The 20,003-nt window shown below is 48.7% G+C and overlaps 1 protein-coding gene across 1 annotated transcript in view; it reads right to left on the bottom strand.

Annotated features, from left to right (window-relative positions):
- Window positions 1-15,507, bottom strand: part of LOC309889471 (transportin-1-like) — a gene marked incomplete at its 5' end in the record, with an annotated part of 95,607 nt that extends 80,100 nt beyond the window's left edge. The window contains 2 exons of the mRNA XM_082782326.1: window positions 14,614-14,680; window positions 15,362-15,507. Coding sequence (XP_082638452.1) covers window positions 14,614-14,680; window positions 15,362-15,507 — 213 coding nt within the window. The remainder of the gene's footprint in view (window positions 1-14,613; window positions 14,681-15,361) is intronic.
- Between the last annotated feature and the right edge of the window lie 4,496 nt (window positions 15,508-20,003).

Here is a 20,003-nt window from a genome sequence, read left to right as displayed (position 1 = left end):
GGGTCCCTATCTTTTAGGGGAAAAAGGATCCTGGGCCAGGAGCTGGCAGGGCTCATTGAGAGGGCTTTAAACTAGGTAAGAAGGGGGATGGGGCTGAAGCAAGGATTGTTGGGGCTGTGCCAGGGGGAACAATGGCAAGGCCGGAGGATAAGGTAATGGCCCAGCTGAAGTGCATCTACACCAATGCACGCAGCATGGGTAACAAACAGGAGGAGCTGGAAGCCATCGTGCAGCAGGCAGGCTACGACTTGGTTGCCATCACGGAGACATGGTGGGACCAGTCTCATGACTGGAGTGCTGCAATGCCTGGCTATAAGCTCTTCAGAAGGGACAGGCAGCACAGAAGGGGTGGTGGTGTGGCTCTCTATATTAGAGAGTCTTTCGATGTTGTAGAACTCGAGGCTGGGAATGACAAGGTCGAGTCCCTTTGGGTTAGGATCGGCAGGGACAGCAAGGCTAGTGTCCTGGTTGGGGTCTGCTATAGACCGCCGAACCAGGATGAGGAGACGGATGAGGAGTTCTACAGGCAGCTGACAGAAGTTGCGAAATCTTCAGCGCTTGTACTCGTGGGGGACTTCAACTTCCCTGACATATCCTGGAAGCACAACACAGCCCTGAGAAAGCAGTCTAGGAGGTTTCTGGAGAGCGTGGAAGATAGCTTCCTGACGCAGCTGGTTAGTGAACCTACCAGGGGTGGTGCCCCGCTAGACCTTCTCTTCACAAACAGAGAAGGACTGGTGGAGGATGTGATTGTCGGGAGCTGTCTTGGGCAGAGTGACCTCGAAATGGTGGAGTTCACTATTTTTGGCGAGGCCAGGAAGGGGACCAGTAAAACCGCTGTATTGGACTTTCGGAGGGCTGACTTTGAGCTGCTCAGGACACTAGTTGGTGGAGTCCCTTGGGAGGCAGTTCTGAAGGGCAGAGGGGTCCAGGAAGGCTGGGTGCTCTTCAAGAGGGAAATCTTAATGGCACAGGAGCGGCCTGTCCCCATGTGCCCAAAGACGAGCCAGCGGGGAAGAAGACCAGCCTGGCTCAACAGAGAGCTGTGGCTTGATCTTAGGAGAAAAAAGAGGGTTTATAATCTTTGGAAAAGTGGGCAGGCCACTAGGGAGGACTATAAGGATGTAGCGAGGCTGTGCAGGGACAAAATTAAGAAGGCCAAAGCTCATCTGGAGCTCAATATGGCTACTGCCGTTAAAGATAACAAAAAATGTTTTATAAATACATCAACACAAAAAGGAGGACTAAGGAGAATCTCCATCCTTTACTGGATGCGGGGGGAAACTTAGTTACAAGAGATGAGGAAAAGGCGGAGGTACTCAATGCCGTCTTTGCCTCAGTCTTTAGCGGCAATACCGGTTGTTCTCTGGATACCCAGTACCCTGAGCTGGTGAAAGGGGATGGGGAGCAGGATGTGGCCCTCACTATCCACGAAGAACTGTTTGGTGACCTGCTACGGCACTTGGATGTGCACAAGTCGATGGGGCCGGATGGGATCCACCCAAGGGTACTGAGAGAACTGGCAGAGGAGCTGGCCAAGCCACTATCCATCATTTATCAGCAGTCCTGGCTATCGGGGGAGGTCCCAGTTGACTGGCGGCTAGCAAATGTGACGCCCATCTACAAGAAGGGCCGGAGGGCAGACCCGGGGAACTACAGGCCTGTCAGTTTGACCTCAGTGCCAGGGAAGCTCATGGAGCAGATCCTCTTGAGAGTCATCACGCGGCACTTGCAGGGCAAGCAGGTGATCAGGCCCAGTCAGCATGGGTTTATGAAAGGCAGATCCTGCTTGACGAACCTGATCTCCTTCTATGACAAAGTGACGCGCTGGGTGGACGAGGGAAAGGCTGTGGATGTGGTCTACCTTGACTTCAGCAAGGCTTTTGACACCGTCTCCCACAGCATTCTCCTGAAGAAACTGGCTGCTCTTGGCTTGGACTGGCGCATGCTTCGTTGGGTTAGAAACTGGCTGGATAGCCGGGCCCAAAGAGTCGTGGTAAATGGAGTCAAGTCCAGTTGGAGGCCAGTCACTAGTGGCGTTCCCCAGGGCTCGGTGTTGGGGCCGGTCCTCTTTAATATCTTCATCGATGATCTGGACGAGGGCATTGAGTGCACCCTCAGTAAGTTTGCAGATGACACCAAGCTATGCACGTGTGTCGATCTGCTTGAGGGTAGGAAGGCTCTGCAGGAGGATCTGGATAGGCTGCACCAATGGGCTGAGGTCAACTGCATGAAGTCCAAGTGCCGGGTCCTCCACCTGGGGTGCAATAACCCCAAGCAGAGCTACAGGCTGGGAGATGAGTGGTTGGAGAGCTGCCAGGCAGAGAAGGACCTGGGAGTATTGGTGGATAGTCGGCTGAATATGAGCCAGCAGTGTGCTCAGGTGGCCAAGAAGGCCAACAGCATCCTGGCTTGTATCAGAAACAGTGTGACCAGCAGGGCTAGGGAGGTGATCGTCCCCCCGTACTCGGCTGTGGTGAGGCCGTACCTCGAGTACTGTGTTCAGTTCTGGGGTCCTCGCTACAAGAAGGACATCGAGGTGCTTGAGCGGGTGCAGAGAAGGGCGACGAAGCTGGTGAGGGGCCTGGAGAACAAGTCCTACAAGGAGCGGCTGAGGGAGCTGGGCTTGTTCAGCCTGGAGAAAAGGAGGCTCAGGGGCGACCTTATTGCTCTTTACAGATACCTTAAAGGAGGCTGTAGTGAGGTGGGGGTTGGTCTATTCTCCCACGTGCCTGGTGACAGGACGAGGGGGAATGGGCTAAAGTTGCGCCAGGGGAGTTTTAGGTTGGATCTTAGGAAGAACTTCTTTACTGAGAGGGTTGTTAGACATTGGAACAGTCTGCCCAGGGAAGTGGTGGAGTCACCATCCCTGGAAGTCTTTAAAAGACGTTTAGATGTAGAGCTTAGGGATATGGTTTAGTGGGGACTGTTAGCGTTAGGTCAGAGGTTGGACTCGATGATCTTGAGGTCTCTTCCAACCTAGAAATTCTGATTCTGTGATTCTGTGGTAAAATGAGGTCCACTGTCTGATGAAAGTCCCTCTGGTATTCCAAAACGAGGAATTACTTCTTTCAGTAAAACCTTTACTACCTCCCTAGCTTTATTAGTTCGGCAAGGGAAGGCCTCTGGCCATCCAGTGAATGTGTCCACCAATACTAGAAGATATCAATATGATCCTTGCTTAGGCAATTTGGAAAAGACCACTTGCCAATACTCCACAGGTTTCATCCCTTTCCTTATGTGCCCTGGCGTTGGTTTTGGCTGGATCTTGGGGTTGCTGGCACAGCACACAGGGCACCTTCGCACTACTTGGTTTGCGATAGTTTGCATTTTTATTCCAATTAAAAAGCGCTTCAGGCAATCTACCATGACATCAGCACCAAAGTGTGTCCCTTTGTGTAAGTCTTTCATTAGCTGTTCAGTCATAGTTTCTGTTATCAGGAGCTGTTCATTGGGGGTCTCTCACCATTCATCTTTTTGCTTTGTACGTTTTAGTTTTTCCGCTAGTTGGATCTCTTTAGTGGTATATTCTGGTGGACTGAGCAAAGTCTTTGCACAGGGGACTAACATGCTTTGTAGGTCTCCTGGTGCTCTTCTAGTTGCTTCCTTGGCTGCTAAGTAAGCTTTTCTGTTTCCTATTATTATGTCATGATCACCCTTTTGGTGGGCCTTGCAGTGCATTGCTGCTACAGCTTTGGCCCTTTGCACTGCTTCTAACAACCGTAAAATTTCTGGACTGTGCTTAATTGGTCCTTCAGCTGTTGTCAATAGCCCTTGTTCCCTCCAGATGGCTCCATGGGTGTGAAAAACTCCACAGGCATATTTAGAATCTGTATAGACGTTGAGGGTCTTCCCTTCTGCAAATTCCAAGGCCCTAGTCAAGGCAATTAATTCAGCTTTTTGTGCTGAGGTATTGTGGGGGAGTGACTTTGCTTCTACAGTGTCCCAAAGGGCCACAACTGCGTATCTTGCTTTGGGTTGTCCGTTTTCCATAAAACTGCTACCATCCGTAAAATACTCAAGGTCCGCGTTAGCGATTGGTTCATTTTTAAGGTAAGTTCAGCTGGTGTATGTGTGCTCAATAATACCCGCACAGTCATGTTGGATTTCTCCCGTCTCCTTGGCTGGAAGAAGCGTTGCTGAGTTCAGGGTGCTGACTACAGACAACTTTATGTCTCCTTGGTCTACTAGTACAGCTCAATATTTAGTTGTTTGGCTTGGGGATAGCCAGACGTTTCATTTGGCTTCCATTACAGCTAGCACTGCATGCAACACAAATACCATCAAGGGTTGTCCCAGAGTCAGTTTTCTAGCCTCTTGGACTAGGAGTGCAGTCGCTGCTACTGCCCTCGAAGAAGGCGATCCCTTACTCGTTTCATCTAGCTGCTTGGAAAAATATGCCACTGGTCTTTTCCATCTTCCAAATATGTGGGTCGTTGTACTGGGTCTGGCTGGAATGTTAACTTTCCCGGCAGCAGCCCATTCAGTGCCGTACTCTGTACTTGTAGCTGGAACAGCAGTGTTATCACACCAGTGTTGTGTCTACTGCTGAGCAGCAGTGGCACAGCATTGGGCCTTTCTCTAACCCTCCTAGGGGGTGGGCAAAAAAGTGAGGAGAGAAACATCACTAGGGCAGCTGACCTAAACCAATCAAAGGGATATTCCATACCATGTGGTGTCACACTCAGCAATAAAAGGTGGAAACAGGAAGAAGAGGGGAGGGGTGGGCTCTCGTTGAGAAGACGTCGGTCCTCCTCTCGAACACCGGCTGCGTGCGTTGAGGCCTTGCTTCAAGGACGTGGTCAATCATCGCTCATTTGTGGGAAGTAGAGAGTAATTTCTTTCCTCTGCACTTCCATATAGCTTTCATTTATTTTGTTTGTTTGTTTTCCTCCCTTTTTCCCCTTTCCCTTTTATTTCCCCTTAGTTAAATTGTTTAGTTCATGGTAGTCTTTATTTAATTATTATAATTATTTCCCTTTAATTAAATTATCCTTATCTCAACCCGTGAGTTGTTCTTTGCTTTACTTCTCCCCCTCCTTATCTAAAGGAGGGGGAGTGAGAGAGCGGTTGTGGGGTTTAGCTGCCCAGCACGGTAAAACCACCACAGTCATCACCCCGACCGCCACCCCCTTCATTCATGAACAAACAATTGGAAAGTTTTTTTCATGTTTGGCAGCCCTAGGGCTGAGGCTGACATTAGGTCCCTTTTTATATTATCAAATCCCTTTTGGCACTCGGCAGTCCCTTCGGACACATTTTCTGTCCCCTTTGTTGCTTCATACAGAGGCTTTGCTATTAGTCCAAAACTGGTGATCCAAATTCAGCAATAACCTGCCATCCCTAGGAATCTTCACAATTGCTTTTTCATTTTGGGGACATCAATTTGGCATATAGCTTAGTTTTGCTCAATACAAATCAGTTGCTGAATAACTAATGGGTCTACTTACAATAGGCTGACTGAAATTGAGACCTTTTATACTGATTCTTCCACAAAATATACCAACTTGGCCTCCCATTAGTCTAACTCCTTCCATCTTCAACACAGATCCTTACTTAATTAAAAATGTGGGACAACAACGAGTTCTCTTTAAACCTAGCTGGTCTCTAAAAAGGGTAGAGCTAGTTCTGTGCATTAATCTCTCAGAAATCAACCCAAAATGTACCACTTTTTAGAGAACTGCCTACACCAGCTGGTTAGCATGGTTACACAGACGTTCTCTGAAACAATCTCGGTGCATGCCACAAGATGCCACTGGGTTATTGGGAACAGGATTAGGTATACTAAATAGCATTGACGCTGAGGTTCTAATGAGTAGAATAACTGCTACCACAGACAACCTAAGGAAATTGGAATGACCAATAAAATCATCCTTATCGACCTCAGGAGCAAGTCAATGGCTTCTATCAGACATTTTACCCCACTGGGAACAAACTGAAGAAAATGATCATCAATTAATTGTAAATGACCTTGGAAAAACTCAAGGTGATACTTCCCTTGCCTTGAGCTGCATCCAAGCACAGTTGTGGATACAGTCTGTAGCAGCAACTATTATTAGAGAGGGAGAAGGAGGAACTTTGCCCACTGAAATTTGAAAATTGATTTGGGATGATGCTTCAGAATTTGAAAAGGAGTTTCAAACATGGTGGCAATTAGTCAACTTTACCTACTATGCAGAAAGTGTTAAAATTATTGCCTTTATACTTACCATAAGCAATGCCACCGTATACAATGTGTATCCAATCATTGCATTAGGACTCAATCATAATGGAACTATACTTTATCCTAAGGAGCGTAAAGTATGGGCCCATCAAAAGGGAGGAAAGTGGCAGACAATTCATGTAAATGCATGTATTGTGCGTGAACAAAGAGGCTTCATCTGTGAAAGTAACACGCTCGAAGCCCAAGACATTTGTCTTGACACTGAACAAAACATTTGTCACTTTGAGATACATCCTAATGAAACCCTTGAAACTGTACTTGTATATATTGGGAAAGGCTGTGTTTGCATGAGCAAAGATAATACTACTGTAAAGTGGTCACCCTAATGTTTGTGTTTGTAACTTTACCAAAATTCTATGATATGATTTTAGTTACTCAGCTCCTGTCACCTCTTACCAACTTGTTACATCCAATTATATTCTGCTTCATAATCTGCTGCCTACTCCTATTGGAATGAACCTTACACTGGTGAAGAAATTAGTGTTACATGAAGACTTGAAGTGGCTGATGAAACAAGTTTGAGAAAATGGATGAAAGACTCTGATTACCGTCCATCATGATATAGAAGAAATACATTGAGTGATGGAAAGAGTAAGGAAAGGTGAAAAACACCACTGGTGGGACACTTTGTTTGGATGGTCGCCAACTGCCACAGGAATCTTCAACAAGATGCTTCGCCCTGTTGTTCTGTTAATACTCATTGTATTATGCTTTATGCTAACAACTAGTTTGTATGTTAAACTCTGGATCATGATGAAATGTTAAGTAACCCTACACAATATACATACACTCGATAATCCTCATCCCAAGAATGTATGTGATATACCTGATACATTCCAAATGTCATGAAGCTTGAGTGACTATAGTCATGGGGTGGATTATGTGGAGTAATTGCCTAAAAGTAAATAGGAAAATGAAAATAATATTCACATTTTAAAGAAAATGTACAGCATTTCAGGGTAGGGTGTAGCTGCATTACCTGAGCATCCCTAGGCTTCCAACCTCAGATGTTACCAAACTAGGGGAACCTGGTGCGCTAACTCTAAGGAACAGTAGGGGCCGTAGAGCGGAGTGGAGACACCGCGGCTAGGCTCTGTGACAAGAGGGGGACTCAATTGTTCTTGTGCACACCAAGACGGATAAGCTGCACTTTTGCTACCCTGAGACAACGACCCGTCATGTTTTTGACAAAAATCTGTACTCTAGTGTACTTTTGCTCATTATAATATCATTATAATACCAAAACACACCTCCACCCCAAAAGCTACCCGCCTCCAAGGTGCAACCACCCCTCACTGAGCACACGCTATGAATTTCTCAGAGCCTATACCTTTAAACGAAAGTGAGAAAACTTTTCACCAATCATAACCAAGATATGCTTGACTAGAGTCACTCAAGCTCCACCTAAAAGATAGAAAATAATATAAATTGGCTTAAGAGAAAGGGGATGTTAGAGAAGATACCATTGTCAGGGAAGATACTGTTGTGAGGGACCTTCTGACTTCTGGGATCAGTCGACGACCTGAGCCTCTCTTCCTCCCCCGTCCCCAATGGGACAACTTTGGGTGAGATTTGAACACTTGGTTATACTGCGTGTCTCCACAGAAACTTAGAAATCTCTATAGAGTTTTTGTGCCTTTTAACACATTAATAGCCGGGCTGTGTACCTGTGTATTTCATGCATGCTAGCTTGCTTTTGCAGACAGTAAATTATCACTGGCAATCCAAAGAACCTGTGTACTTGTTGCTGTAATAAATTGCACTTAATTGCATTGTTCCTATCACAGAATCACAGAATTCCTAGGTTGGAAGAGACCTCAAGATCATCGAGTCCAACCTCTGACCTAACGCTAACAGTCCCCACTAAACCATATCCCTAAGCTCTACATCTAAACGTCTTTTAAAGACTTCCAGGGATGGTGACTCCACCACTTCCCTGGGCAGACTGTTCCAGTGTCTAACAACCCTTTCGGTAAAGAAGTTCTTCCTAACATCTAACCTAAAACTCCCCTGGCGCAACTTTAGCCCATTACCCCTCATCCTGTCACCAGGCACGTGGGAGAATAGACCAACCCCCACCTCACTACAGCCTCCTTTAAGGTATCTGTAAAGAGCAATAAGGTCGCCCCTGAGCCTCATTTTCTCCAGGCTGAACAAGCCCAGCTCCCTCAGCCGCTCCTTGTAGGACTTGTTCTCCAGGCCCCTCACCAGCTTCGTCGCCCTTCTCTGGACCCGCTCAAGCACCTCGATGTCCTTCTTGTAGCGAGGACCCCAGAACTGAACACAGTACTCGAGGTGCGGCCTCACCACAGCCGAGTACGGGGGGACGATCACCTCCCTAGCCCTGCTGGTCACACTGTTTCTGATACAAGCCAGGATGCTGTTGGCCTTCTTGGCCACCTGAGCACACTGCTGGCTCATATTCAGCCGACTATCCACCAATACTCCCAGGTCCTTCTCTGCCTGGCAGCTCTCCAACCACTCATCTCCCAGCCTGTAGCTCTGCTTGGGGTTATTGCACCCCAGGTGGAGGACCCGGCACTTGGACTTCATGCAGTTGACCTCAGCCCATTGGTGCAGCCTATCCAGATCCTCCTGCAGAGCCTTCCTACCCTCAAGCAGATCGACACATGTGCATAGCTTGGTGTCATCTGCAAACTTACTGAGGGTGCACTCAATGCCCTCGTCCAGATCATCGATGAAGATATTAAAGAGGACCGGCCCCAGCACCGAGCCCTGGGGAACGCCACTAGTGACTGGCCTCCAACTGGACTTGACTCCATTTACCACGACTCTTTGGGCCCGGCTATCCAGCCAGTTTCTAACCCAACGAAGCATGCGCCAGTCCAAGCCAAGAGCAGCCAGTTTCTTCAGGAGAATGCTGTGGGAGACGGTGTCAAAAGCCTTGCTGAAGTCAAGGTAGACCACATCCACAGCCTTTCCCTCGTCCACCCAGCGCGTCACTTTGTCATAGAAGGAGATCAGGTTCGTCAAGCAGGATCTGCCTTTCATAAACCCATGCTGACTGGGCCTGATCGCCTGCTTGCCCTGCAAGTGCTGCGTGATGACTCTCAAGAGGATCTGCTCCATGAGCTTCCCTGGCACTGAGGTCAAACTGACAGGCCTGTAGTTCCCCGGGTCTGCCCTCCGGCCCTTCTTGTAGATGGGCGTCACATTTGCTAGCCGCCAGTCAACTGGGACCTCCCCCGATAGCCAGGACTGCTGATAAATGATGGATAGTGGCTTGGCCAGCTCCTCTGCCAGTTCTCTCAGTACCCTTGGGTGGATCCCATCCGGCCCCATCGACTTGTGCACATCCAAGTGCCGTAGCAGGTCACCAAACAGTTCTTCATGGATAGTGAGGGCCACATCCTGCTCCCCATCCCCTTTCACCAGCTCAGGGTACTGGGTATCCAGAGAACAACCGGTATTGCCGCTAAAGACTGAGGCAAAGACGGCATTGAGTACCTCCGCCTTTTCCTCATCTCTTGTAACTAAGTTTCCCCCCGCATCCAGTAAAGGATGGAGATTCTCCTTAGTCCTCCTTTTTGTGTTGATGTATTTATAAAACATTTTTTGTTATGTTTAACGGCAGTAGCCATATTGAGTTCCAGATGAGCTTTGGCCTTCTTAATTTTGTCCCTGCACAGCCTCGCTACATCCTTATAGTCCTCCCTAGTGGCCTGCCCACTTTTCCAAAGATTATAAACCCTCTTTTTTCTCCTAAGATCAAGCCACAGCTCTCTGTTGAGCCAGGCTGGTCTTCTTCCCCGCTGGCTCGTCTTTGGGCACATGGGGACAGGCCGCTCCTGTGCCATTAAGATTTCCCTCTTGAAGAGCACCCAGCCTTCCTGGACCCCTCTGCCCTTCAGAACTGCCTCCCAAGGGACTCCACCAACTAGTGTCCTGAGCAGCTCAAAGTCAGCCCTCCGAAAGTCCAATACAGCGGTTTTACTGGTCCCCTTCCTGGCCTCGCCAAAAATAGTGAACTCCACCATTTCGAGGTCACTCTGCCCAAGACAGCTCCCGACAATCACATCCTCCACCAGTCCTTCTCTGTTTGTGAAGAGAAGGTCTAGCGGGGCACCACCCCTGGTAGGTTCACTAACCAGCTGCGTCAGGAAGCTATCTTCCACGCTCTCCAGAAACCTCCTAGACTGCTTTCTCAGGGCTGTGTTGTGCTTCCAGGATATGTCAGGGAAGTTGAAGTCCCCCACGAGTACAAGCGCTGAAGATTTCGCAACTTCTGTCAGCTGCCTGTAGAACTCCTCATCCGTCTCCTCATCCTGGTTCGGCGGTCTATAGCAGACCCCAACCAGGACACTAGCCTTGCTGTCCCTGCCGATCCTAACCCAAAGGGACTCGACCTTGTCATTCCCAGCCTCGAGTTCTACAACATCGAAAGACTCTCTAATATAGAGAGCCACACCACCACCCCTTCTGTGCTGCCTGTCCCTTCTGAAGAGCTTATAGCCAGGCATTGCAGCACTCCAGTCATGAGACTGGTCCCACCATGTCTCCGTGATGGCAACCAAGTCGTAGCCTGCCTGCTGCACGATGGCTTCCAGCTCCTCCTGTTTGTTACCCATGCTGCGTGCATTGGTGTAGATGCACTTCAGCTGGGCCATTACCTTATCCTCCGGCCTTGCCATTGTTCCCCCTGGCACAGCCCCAACAATCCTTGCTTCAGCCCCATCCCCCTTCTTACCTAGTTTAAAGCCCTCTCAATGAGCCCTGCCAGCTCCTGGCCCAGGATCCTTTTTCCCCTAAAAGATAGGGACCCGTCTGCGGCCATCAGGCCGGATGCTGAGTAAAGTGCCCCATGGTCGAAAAACCCAAGATTTCTGCGTTGGCACCAGCCCCAGAGCCACGTGTTTAACAGGTGGGCAAAAAAATATGGAACGCTTCACGAATTTGCGTGTCATCCTTGCGCAGGGACCATGCTAATCTTCTCTGTATCGTTCCAATTTTAGTATATGTGCTGCCGAAGCGAGCACATATCCTAGCCGTGATAGTTCTCATTGAACGCGACTAGAGTGAGGACATGTTACGTTGTTGGTGAATCCGTGACCGTGATAGTTCAGTACTCTGAATCCAACTGGACCATATCGGTTAATATGTTATTGGTGAATTTGTGACCATGATAATTCAGTACACTGAATCCGACCGGACGCATAACAGTTAATCGGCTGCACCCCTTAATGCGACAGAGAAATTACACGTAGTCAGCAGGACTGTTATGGATAAACTGCTACAAAAATGTAAATGTGTCCCTTCCCAGGTGTGGCAGGAGTGGGCTCAAAATTTTTGGAAAAATAAAGAGAAAGTGGTAGAAAGCATTAAGGAGTGTCAGGCTGCACAAAAGATTGGAGGGAGAAAAGGTAAAGCTGTAATCTGTGCAGTATCAGGTGTCTGTCTTGTGCTCAGGAAGAAGCTAAGGAAACTCCTGCTTCCAAACTAATTCAGATATTGTAGTGGGTTTACGTGGCAAGGTTTTGGTAGCAGGGGACCATAGGGGTGGCTTCTGTGAGAAGAATCTAGAAGCTGCCCCATGTTTGGTAAGGGCCCCACTGCTGACCAGAGCCAAGCCAATAAGCGACGTTGTTTGTGCCTCTGTGAGAGCATATTTAAGACAGGGGAGGGGAAAAAAAAAAAAAAAAAAACAATGCTGCCACACAGCACCTGGGAGAGTGAGAGGAGTGAGGAACAGCCTTGCAGGCGCCAAGGTCAGTGAAGAAGGAGGGGGAGAGGTGCTCCAGGTGCCGGAGCAGAAGTCCCCTGCGGCCTGTGGTGAGGACCATGGTGAAGCAGGATGTCCCCCTGCAGCCCATGGAGTACCACGGTGGAGCAGGTGGACCTGCACTGACGGAGGCTGCGGCCTGTGGAGGACCCCTGTCGGAGCAGATTCCGGGCCGGACCTGTAGCCCATGGAGAGGAGACCACGCAGGAGCAGGTGATCTGGCAGGAGCTGCTGTCCATGGGGAACCAAGTTTGGAGCAGTTTTCTCCTGAGGCATGGCCCCCGTGGTACGGACCCATATCTGGAGCAGCTCTGGAAGAGCTGCTGCCTGTGGGAAGCCCACGCCGGATCAGTTCATCAAGGACTGCATCCCGTGGGAGGGACCCCACGGCACAGGGGACAAGAGTGACCAAGGAGCGGTGAAGACGAAGTGCTATAGACTGACCGCAACCCCCATTCCCCCGTTCTCCTGTGCCTCTTGGGGGGAGGAGGTGGAAGAGGGTGGATGGGGGGAAGGCATTTTTGGTTTCTTTCCTTTGTTTCTCACTTCTCTAGCTTGTTAGTAAGAGGCAATAAATCTTATTATCTCCCTATGCTGAGTCTGTTTTGCCCATCACGATAATTGTTGAGTGAGCTCCCTGTCCTCATCTCAACCCTTGAGCCCTTTTTATCGTATTTTCTCCCCCTTTCCCTTTGAGGAGGACCATAATGGTTAATCGGCTACACCCCTTAATGCGACATAGGGGGCTGTTTGACTAGATGATCTTGGAGGTCTTTTCCAACTTTTATGATTCTATGATCCTATGAATTACTCTGGCCTTTGTCCAGAAGATTAGTTGATCAAAGGTACTATATCTAGCTGATATTCCATGGAGAAATAATCGCATTACAGATTTATTTGCCTCTAGTATTGAAATGTCCAGTGTTCCGGGAAACCTGAGGTCAACTTCATTACAAAGTGGTGTATTATGGGATCGATTGCACATGTACACAATTTCTAGTATGATATGCAACATAAAGCAAAAACTATTATAGCTGGAATTGTCTCAATAGGATAGAAAGCTAGCAATTTAGTTTCCTCAGCTTCTTATTCTATTCCTAGACCCACCAGCCAAAGGGAATGGATGACAGTAGGAAATGAAGATCAAATAACCGTACGCAAATCTGAAATTGTATTATCTAAAAGAACATACGTTTACTGGTTTGGATGTTCAATGCAGGAAAAGCTGGTTCCCACAAAACGAGGACAGCTGATCCAAACCGGCCAAAGGGATATTCCTTACCATATGATGTCTTGCTCAAGAATAAAACTGTGGGAACTTGGCTGGGAAGACTACTGTTGCTTGGGGACTGGCTGTGCATCTCTTGGCAGGTGATGAGCAATTACATTGTGCATCACTTGTTTTATTGCTTTTTGTCCTGGTTTCAGTTAGAACAGAGTTAATTTTCTTCCTAGTAGCTGGTAGAATGCTATGTTTTGGCTTAGGATGAGAAGAGTGCTGATAACACCCCGATGTTTTAATTGCTGCAGAGCAGTGCTTATACCAAGCCAAGGACGTCTCAGCTTCTTGCTCTGTCCTGCCAACGGGCAGGCTGGGGGTGCAGTAAGAGCTGGGAGGGGACAGACCCAGGACAGGTGACCCAAACTAGCCAAAGGGGTATTCCATACCATCTGACATCATGCTAAACAATATATAGGGGTGGCTAGCCGGGGAAGGGGGCCGGACTGCTCAGGGTTAGGCTGGGCATCGGTCAGCGGGTGGTGAGCAATTGCACTGTGCATCACTTGTTTGTACATATTATTAGTAGTAGTACTATTATCATCATTGTATTATTATTATTATTATTATTATTTTCCTGTCTTATTAAACTGTCTTTATCTCAACTCACGGGCTTCACTTTCCATTTCTCTCCCCCGTCCCAGAGAGGGAGGGGGGAGGGTGAGCGAACGGCTGCGTGGTGTTTAGCTGCCGGCCGGGTTAAACCACGACACTTTTCTTTTTCTTATTCTTGTTTTCTCCCTTTTCTTATTAAACTGCCCTTATCTCAACCCTCAAGTTCTTGCATTCTTACTTTTTTCCGATTCTCTCTCCCATTCCACTGTGGGGGAGTGAGCGAATGGCTGTGCGGTGCTTAGCTGCCTGCCGGGTTAAACCACAACACTATGATAATATATATAATACATTTATATGATATACATATGTATAAATTGATATTTTTGTCCTGAGATCTCCCTTAAAATATATATTTTGAGGCTAAGGATAAGATACACTAGGTATTCACAACAGTTTCTTTTGAGTTTCTTTCCCCCTTCCTTGTGTAGTCAGACCTATTCCCTCTTTATACATGTGACACTGAGAACTTCTGAAATCTACTCAACATTAAACCAAATCACACAGTAGTAAAACAGATGGTAAACAGTAACGACGTTCCTAACTCCTGTGTCTGCTTTCTCATCTCTGCTTCTCCTCCGTTGGCTGCAACCTCCTTGCTCGCTGTCGGGGTTTGGGTGTTCGCAACCACAAGTGTCCCGAGGTGGCCAGGTCCGGGCGGCTTCCTCCCTCGCGTGTTGTGGCTGCTGGAGCTTTCTATTTGTATTCGATTCGGGGGGCTGAGGAAGAAGCACTTTGTTTTGACGGTGTGGGACGCACCCGGGAAAGGCTGACAGCGACGCTGGCGGGTTCGAGGCAGCCCAGGCGGTCGGAGGCGTGCCTGGCACTAGGACCCAGGAGTTCGCAAGGCGGCTGTTAGGGCCAGATTGCAAATTCGCGCTGTCTGTCGGCTCGGTGTGGCGCTCAGTAGGCGGCAGCAGGAACAGGTCGGTTCCGGCCGGTCATGGGGCCGGGCTCTGGGCTGGCGGACCAAAGGGGTGAGAGTGGGCCGGGTCTGGCCGCTCGCTTGATCTCTTCTTCCCCCACGGCCTGGGGTCTGCTGCGTTGCTAACCGCGTCCTCCTGTTTTCTGGTGTTTTCCAGCAAGCAAAGATGGAGTACGAGTGGAAGCCTGACGAGCAGCTACTCAGGGAGTCCCAATCCCCAGACACTACCACACAGAGAGCTGTGCAACATGTATCCTTGGCCGAGGCCTGCATGGGACAGGCAGGGCGGAGGGGGGCCCGGGCGGGCACTGGGGAGCCGGGTGGGGGGAGTGTGGCCTGCGCAGCCGCAGACCAGCACTGCTGTGGCGGCGTGCTGAGCCGAGCCTCCGCCGGCTCAACGGATGGACGTGTGGCGCGGCGTTTGAAAGGCTGTGTAGAGTCGCCTTCTCCCGCCGCAGGTCCGGACACCTGTTGGTATCAAAAAAAAAAAGAAAAAAAAAAAAAGAAAGGCTAAGGGTTGTTGTTTTTTTTTTTCAAATCCTGGCGTGGCTGCTTCGGTATCTGTCGCTTTACCGGATTTACGTTGGGCCACTGCCAGCGCCCAGCCGCGGCGGGGCAGGAGCGCCGCCCTCGCCGTGGCGGATCGCGCCAAGGGGGCTGGGGGGGGGGGGGGGTTCGCTGCCCGTGTGGCAGAGCTCGCATCGCGTTGCGGAGTACCCATCGTCCATGCGGCAAAGGGGGGAAGGGGAGGAGCAGCGAGCAGGAGCCTTTGAGCTAATCTGGTGCTGGGATTCGAGACGAAAGCCGGAGCTAGTGGGGGGTATGTGCCGCTGGTGGAGCCGTTGCCTGTATGCTTTCGCTGGCCCTGACGCTGCATGTTTTGCTGCATTGTGAGGATGTTGCTGCTTGTCTGGAAGCCTGAGCCTAAAATACTGCTTCTTATTTGTCTTTCAAATTGACAAGAAGGGGGTAATCTACTGTATGCAGCTTCTCGTGCTGCTTTGCAGTGCATTCGATGTTAGTGTTTTGGATTTATATTTTTTTTTTCCCCCTTAAGTCTCTTTTGATTGTAGAAATGATAAAATAGCAGAGTTTTAAGGAACAAAGTTTGAGGGGGAAATTTTAAATTAAGACTAATAGAAGCATAGATCTTGAAAAATCAAACTCTTACCTACTGTCTCCTGCTCTTTAAGTTAACATATAAGTGCTTTGAAATACAAAGAAGTCCTTCTGAACATCTATGAAGGTTATGAGTTTATCATTTTGATCCCTTTTTAAGGCATTTGCTTGAAGGTCTTCACATAAAGCAAAATAATTCACTGACATAGGTAAGACCCATATATATGGTTATTTTAAGAGTTTAGCTTGAAGCCAAATTTACTTGACTGCTGGGCTTTCCTAACAGATGCAGTCAGGCTTGGGAAGGCTTCTGCCCTTATCTAAAAGGTGGTTAGTTTTCATCTTAATCATCTTGTTCTTGCAGATGTTTAACCTTTTCAAGATGCTATTGCTTCCTTTGAAAAATTCTATGCAAAGTGAATAAGTTCTGATAATGCCCTAAACTTAAATAGGTGTTCTTCTTCAGTATTTCAAATACAAAAATGTTTATAGCAACAATAGTTTTAATGTGAAATTATATTTTAAAGTTCTGCTTCAAATAACTTAATAGCATCTGTTTTGTGTATTGAAAAATAGCACTGTATGTGCAGGATGGGCAATATAGTGGATGCTGTCCTGAATACGAGTACAAATTGACTAAACAAAGGTGCAGTTAACTGATGTTTCAAATTCTTTTCAAGTGGCAGTAGTAACTCCCTGCTGTGCTGAGATACCTGTGCTTTCAAGAAGGTCCTCATATGTTGGATTGGAAAGGTTAGATTTGTGGCATATTTTTATCATTGTATGTCAGCTTGGGAAAATGTTTCATTATAACTTGACAGGGCATGTCCTGTAATTGAAAATGTCTGTGTATGTATGTAACAATGTATACATATGTATATGTTACATGTTTGCCTGCCACCCCAAGCAGACAAATCCCTTCCCTGTCTACCTCGCCTTTCCAGGTGCCCTTATACAACAGGTATGAGGCTCTGGAACTTGATGGACAGACAAGTGATGATCACAGAATGGCCGAGGTTGGAAGGGACCTCTGAAGATCATCTAGTCCAAACCCCTGCCAAGCAGGTTCACCTAGAACACCTTGCACGGGATGGCATCCAGGAGGGTTTTGAATATCTCCAGAGAAGGAGACTCTACAACCTCTCTGGGCAACCTGTTCCAGTGCTCTGTCACCCTCACAGTAAAGAAGTGCCCCCTCACCCCCTTGGGGGGTGTCCTGGTAACGGGAGATGCTGAGAATGCGGAGATACTGAATGCTTTCTTTGCTTCAGTCTTTGCTTTAAGGACTCCCCCCCGGGACTCCTCGACCCTGGAGGGAGGAGAAAGAGTCTGGGAAGTGGAGATCTCCCCCCCGGTTGATGAGGGAGTGATTTGGGAGCGTTTGAGTGGGCTCAATGCACACAAATCCATGGGTCCTGATGGGATGCATCCACGTGTGCTAAGGGAGTTGGCAGAGGTGATTGCCAAACCGCTCTCTTATCGTCTTTGAAAGGTCCTGGAGAACAGGAGAGGTGCCTGAAGATTGGAGGATAGCCAATGTCACTCCAGTCTTCAAGAAGGGCAAGAAGGAGGATCCGGGAAACTACAGGCCAGTCAGTCTCACCTCTGATCCTGGGAAGGTGTTGGAACAGCTTGTTCTGGATGCCATCTCCAAGCAATTGGAAGAGAAGAAGGTTATGAGGAGTAGTCAGCATGGATTCACCAAGGGGAAGTCGTGCTCGACCAACCTTGTTGCCTTCTATGATGGCATCACCAGCTGGGTAGATGAGCAGTGGATGTCATCTACCTTGACTTTAGCAAGGCTTTCGATACTGTCTCCCATGACATCCTGATAGCAAAGCTGAGAAAGTGTGGGATAGAGGAGTGGACAGTAAGGTGGGTTGAGAACTGGCTGACTGGCCGAGCTCAGAGGGTGGTGATCGGCGGCGCAGAGTCCGGCTGGAGACCTGTGAATAGCGGTGTTCCCCAGGGGTCGGTGCTGAGTCTGGTCTTGTTCAACATCTTCATCGACGACCTTAATGAGGGAATAGTGTCTGCCCTCAGCAAGTACGCCAATGACACAAAGCTGGGAGGAGGGGCTGACACGCCAGAAGGCTGCGCTGCCATTCAGCGAGACCTGGACCAGCTGGAGAGATGGGCAGGAAGAAACCAAATGAAGTTTAATAACAGCAAGTGTAGAGTCCTGCACTTGGGAAGGAACAACCGCATGTATCAGTACGGGCTGGGGGACGACCTGCTGGAGGGGAGCTCTGATGAGAAGGACCTGGGGGTCCTGGTGGATGACAGGCTGACCATGAGCCAGCAGTGTGCCCTCGTGGCCAAGAGGGCCAATGGGATCCTGGTGGGCATTAAAAGGAGTGTGGCCAGCAGGTCAAGGGAGGTGATCCTCCCCCTCTACTCTGCCCTGGTCAGGCCTCACCTGGAGTACTGTATCCAGTTCTGGGCTCCCCGGTACAAAAAAGACAGGGATCTCCTGGAAAGAGTCCAGCGGAGGGCCACAAAGATGATACAGGGCCTGGAGCATCTTCCTTATGAGGAAAGGCTGAGAGACCTGGGTCTGTTCAGCCTGGAGAAAAAGAAGACTGAGAGGGGATCTCATCAATGTGTATAAATACCTGAGGTGTGGGAGACAGAGGGATTTGGCCAACCTCTTTTCAGTGGTTTGTAGGGACAGGACAAGGAATAATGGTCACAAGATAGAGCACAGGAAGTTCCGCACCAACACGTGAAAGAATTTCTTCACGGTGATGGTGATGGAGCACTGGAACAGGCTGCCCAGGGAGGTTGTGGAGTCTCCTTCTCTGGAGATATTTAAGGCCTGTCTGGACGCCTACCTGGGCAGCCTGCTCTGAGGAACCTACTTTGGCAGGGGGGTTGGACCCGATGAACTTTTGAGGTCCCTTCCAACCCCTTCAATTGTGTGATTCTGTGATTCTCATATTCATATGGAATTTCTTGTGCTTCAGTTTGTGCCTGTTTCCTTTTGTCTTGGCACTGGGTACAACTAAAAAGAGACTGGCTCTACCCTCTTGACACCCTCCCCTCAGTCTCCCCCTTTTCAGGCTAAACAGGCCCAGTTTTCTCAGCCTGTCCTCATATGACAGGTGCTCCAGTCCTCTAATCATCTTAGTAGCCCTCCTCTGAACTTGCTTCAGTAGTGGTGCTCTCCAGCAGGTCATCCCTCAGCCTGTACTGGTGCTTGGGGCTATTCCTCCCTAGGTGCAGGACCCTGCACTTGCATTGTTGAACTTCATGAGGTTCCTCTCGGTCCAACCCTCCAGCCTGTCCAGGTCCCTGTGAATGGCAGCACGGCCCTCTAGGCTATTAGCCACTCCGAGCTTTTGTGTTCTCAGCAAACTCTCATTCCATTGTCCAGGTCGTTGATGAATAAGTTGAACAAGACTGGACCCAATACTGACTCCTGGGGCACACTGCTAGCTACAGGCCTTCAACTAGACTGCACCACTGAGCACAACCCTCTGAGCTCTGCCATCCAGCTAATTATCCATCCACCTCACTGTCCAGTCATCTAGGCTGCACTTACTGATCTTGCCTATGAGGATGCTATAGGAGACAGTGTGAAAAGCCTTGCTGAAGTCAAGGTAGACCACATCCACCATTCTCCCCTCATCTACCCAACTAGTCATCTCATCATAGAAGGATATCAGATTGGTCAAATATGACTTCCCCTTGGTGAATCCATGCTGACTATTCCTATGATGTGGATGAAGGTCATTATGGGTTGGAGAGGTCACCAAGGGGAAGTCAGCCTACCCCCCCTACATCATGACCATCTCTGACAAGAAAAAAAAAGAATGGTTATTGTAATTGGTGATTCACTTCTGAGGGGAACATTTTCTTCTAGAGCTTAGGCAGAAAAGGAAAGTGTATGGACACTGGAAGCGAGGTCAGATGACATGGGAGGACTACAGAGATGCTGTTCAACATTGCAGGGAGATAATTCGTGAGGCCAAAGCTCAATTAGAGTTAAAGCTGGCCGGTACTGTGGAAGGCGACAAAAAGGACTTTAAGTATATTAACAGCAAAAGGAGTACCAGAGAAAACATTGGTCCATTACTTGATGAGGATGGGCACCTCACAAATA

This window comes from Aythya marila (assembly GCF_965140915.1).
Source record: "Aythya marila genome assembly, chromosome: W".
Lineage (NCBI taxonomy): Eukaryota > Metazoa > Chordata > Aves > Anseriformes > Anatidae > Aythya > Aythya marila.
Note: the sequence above shows the minus strand (reverse complement) of the source record. Positions and strands in the feature narration are given on the sequence as shown.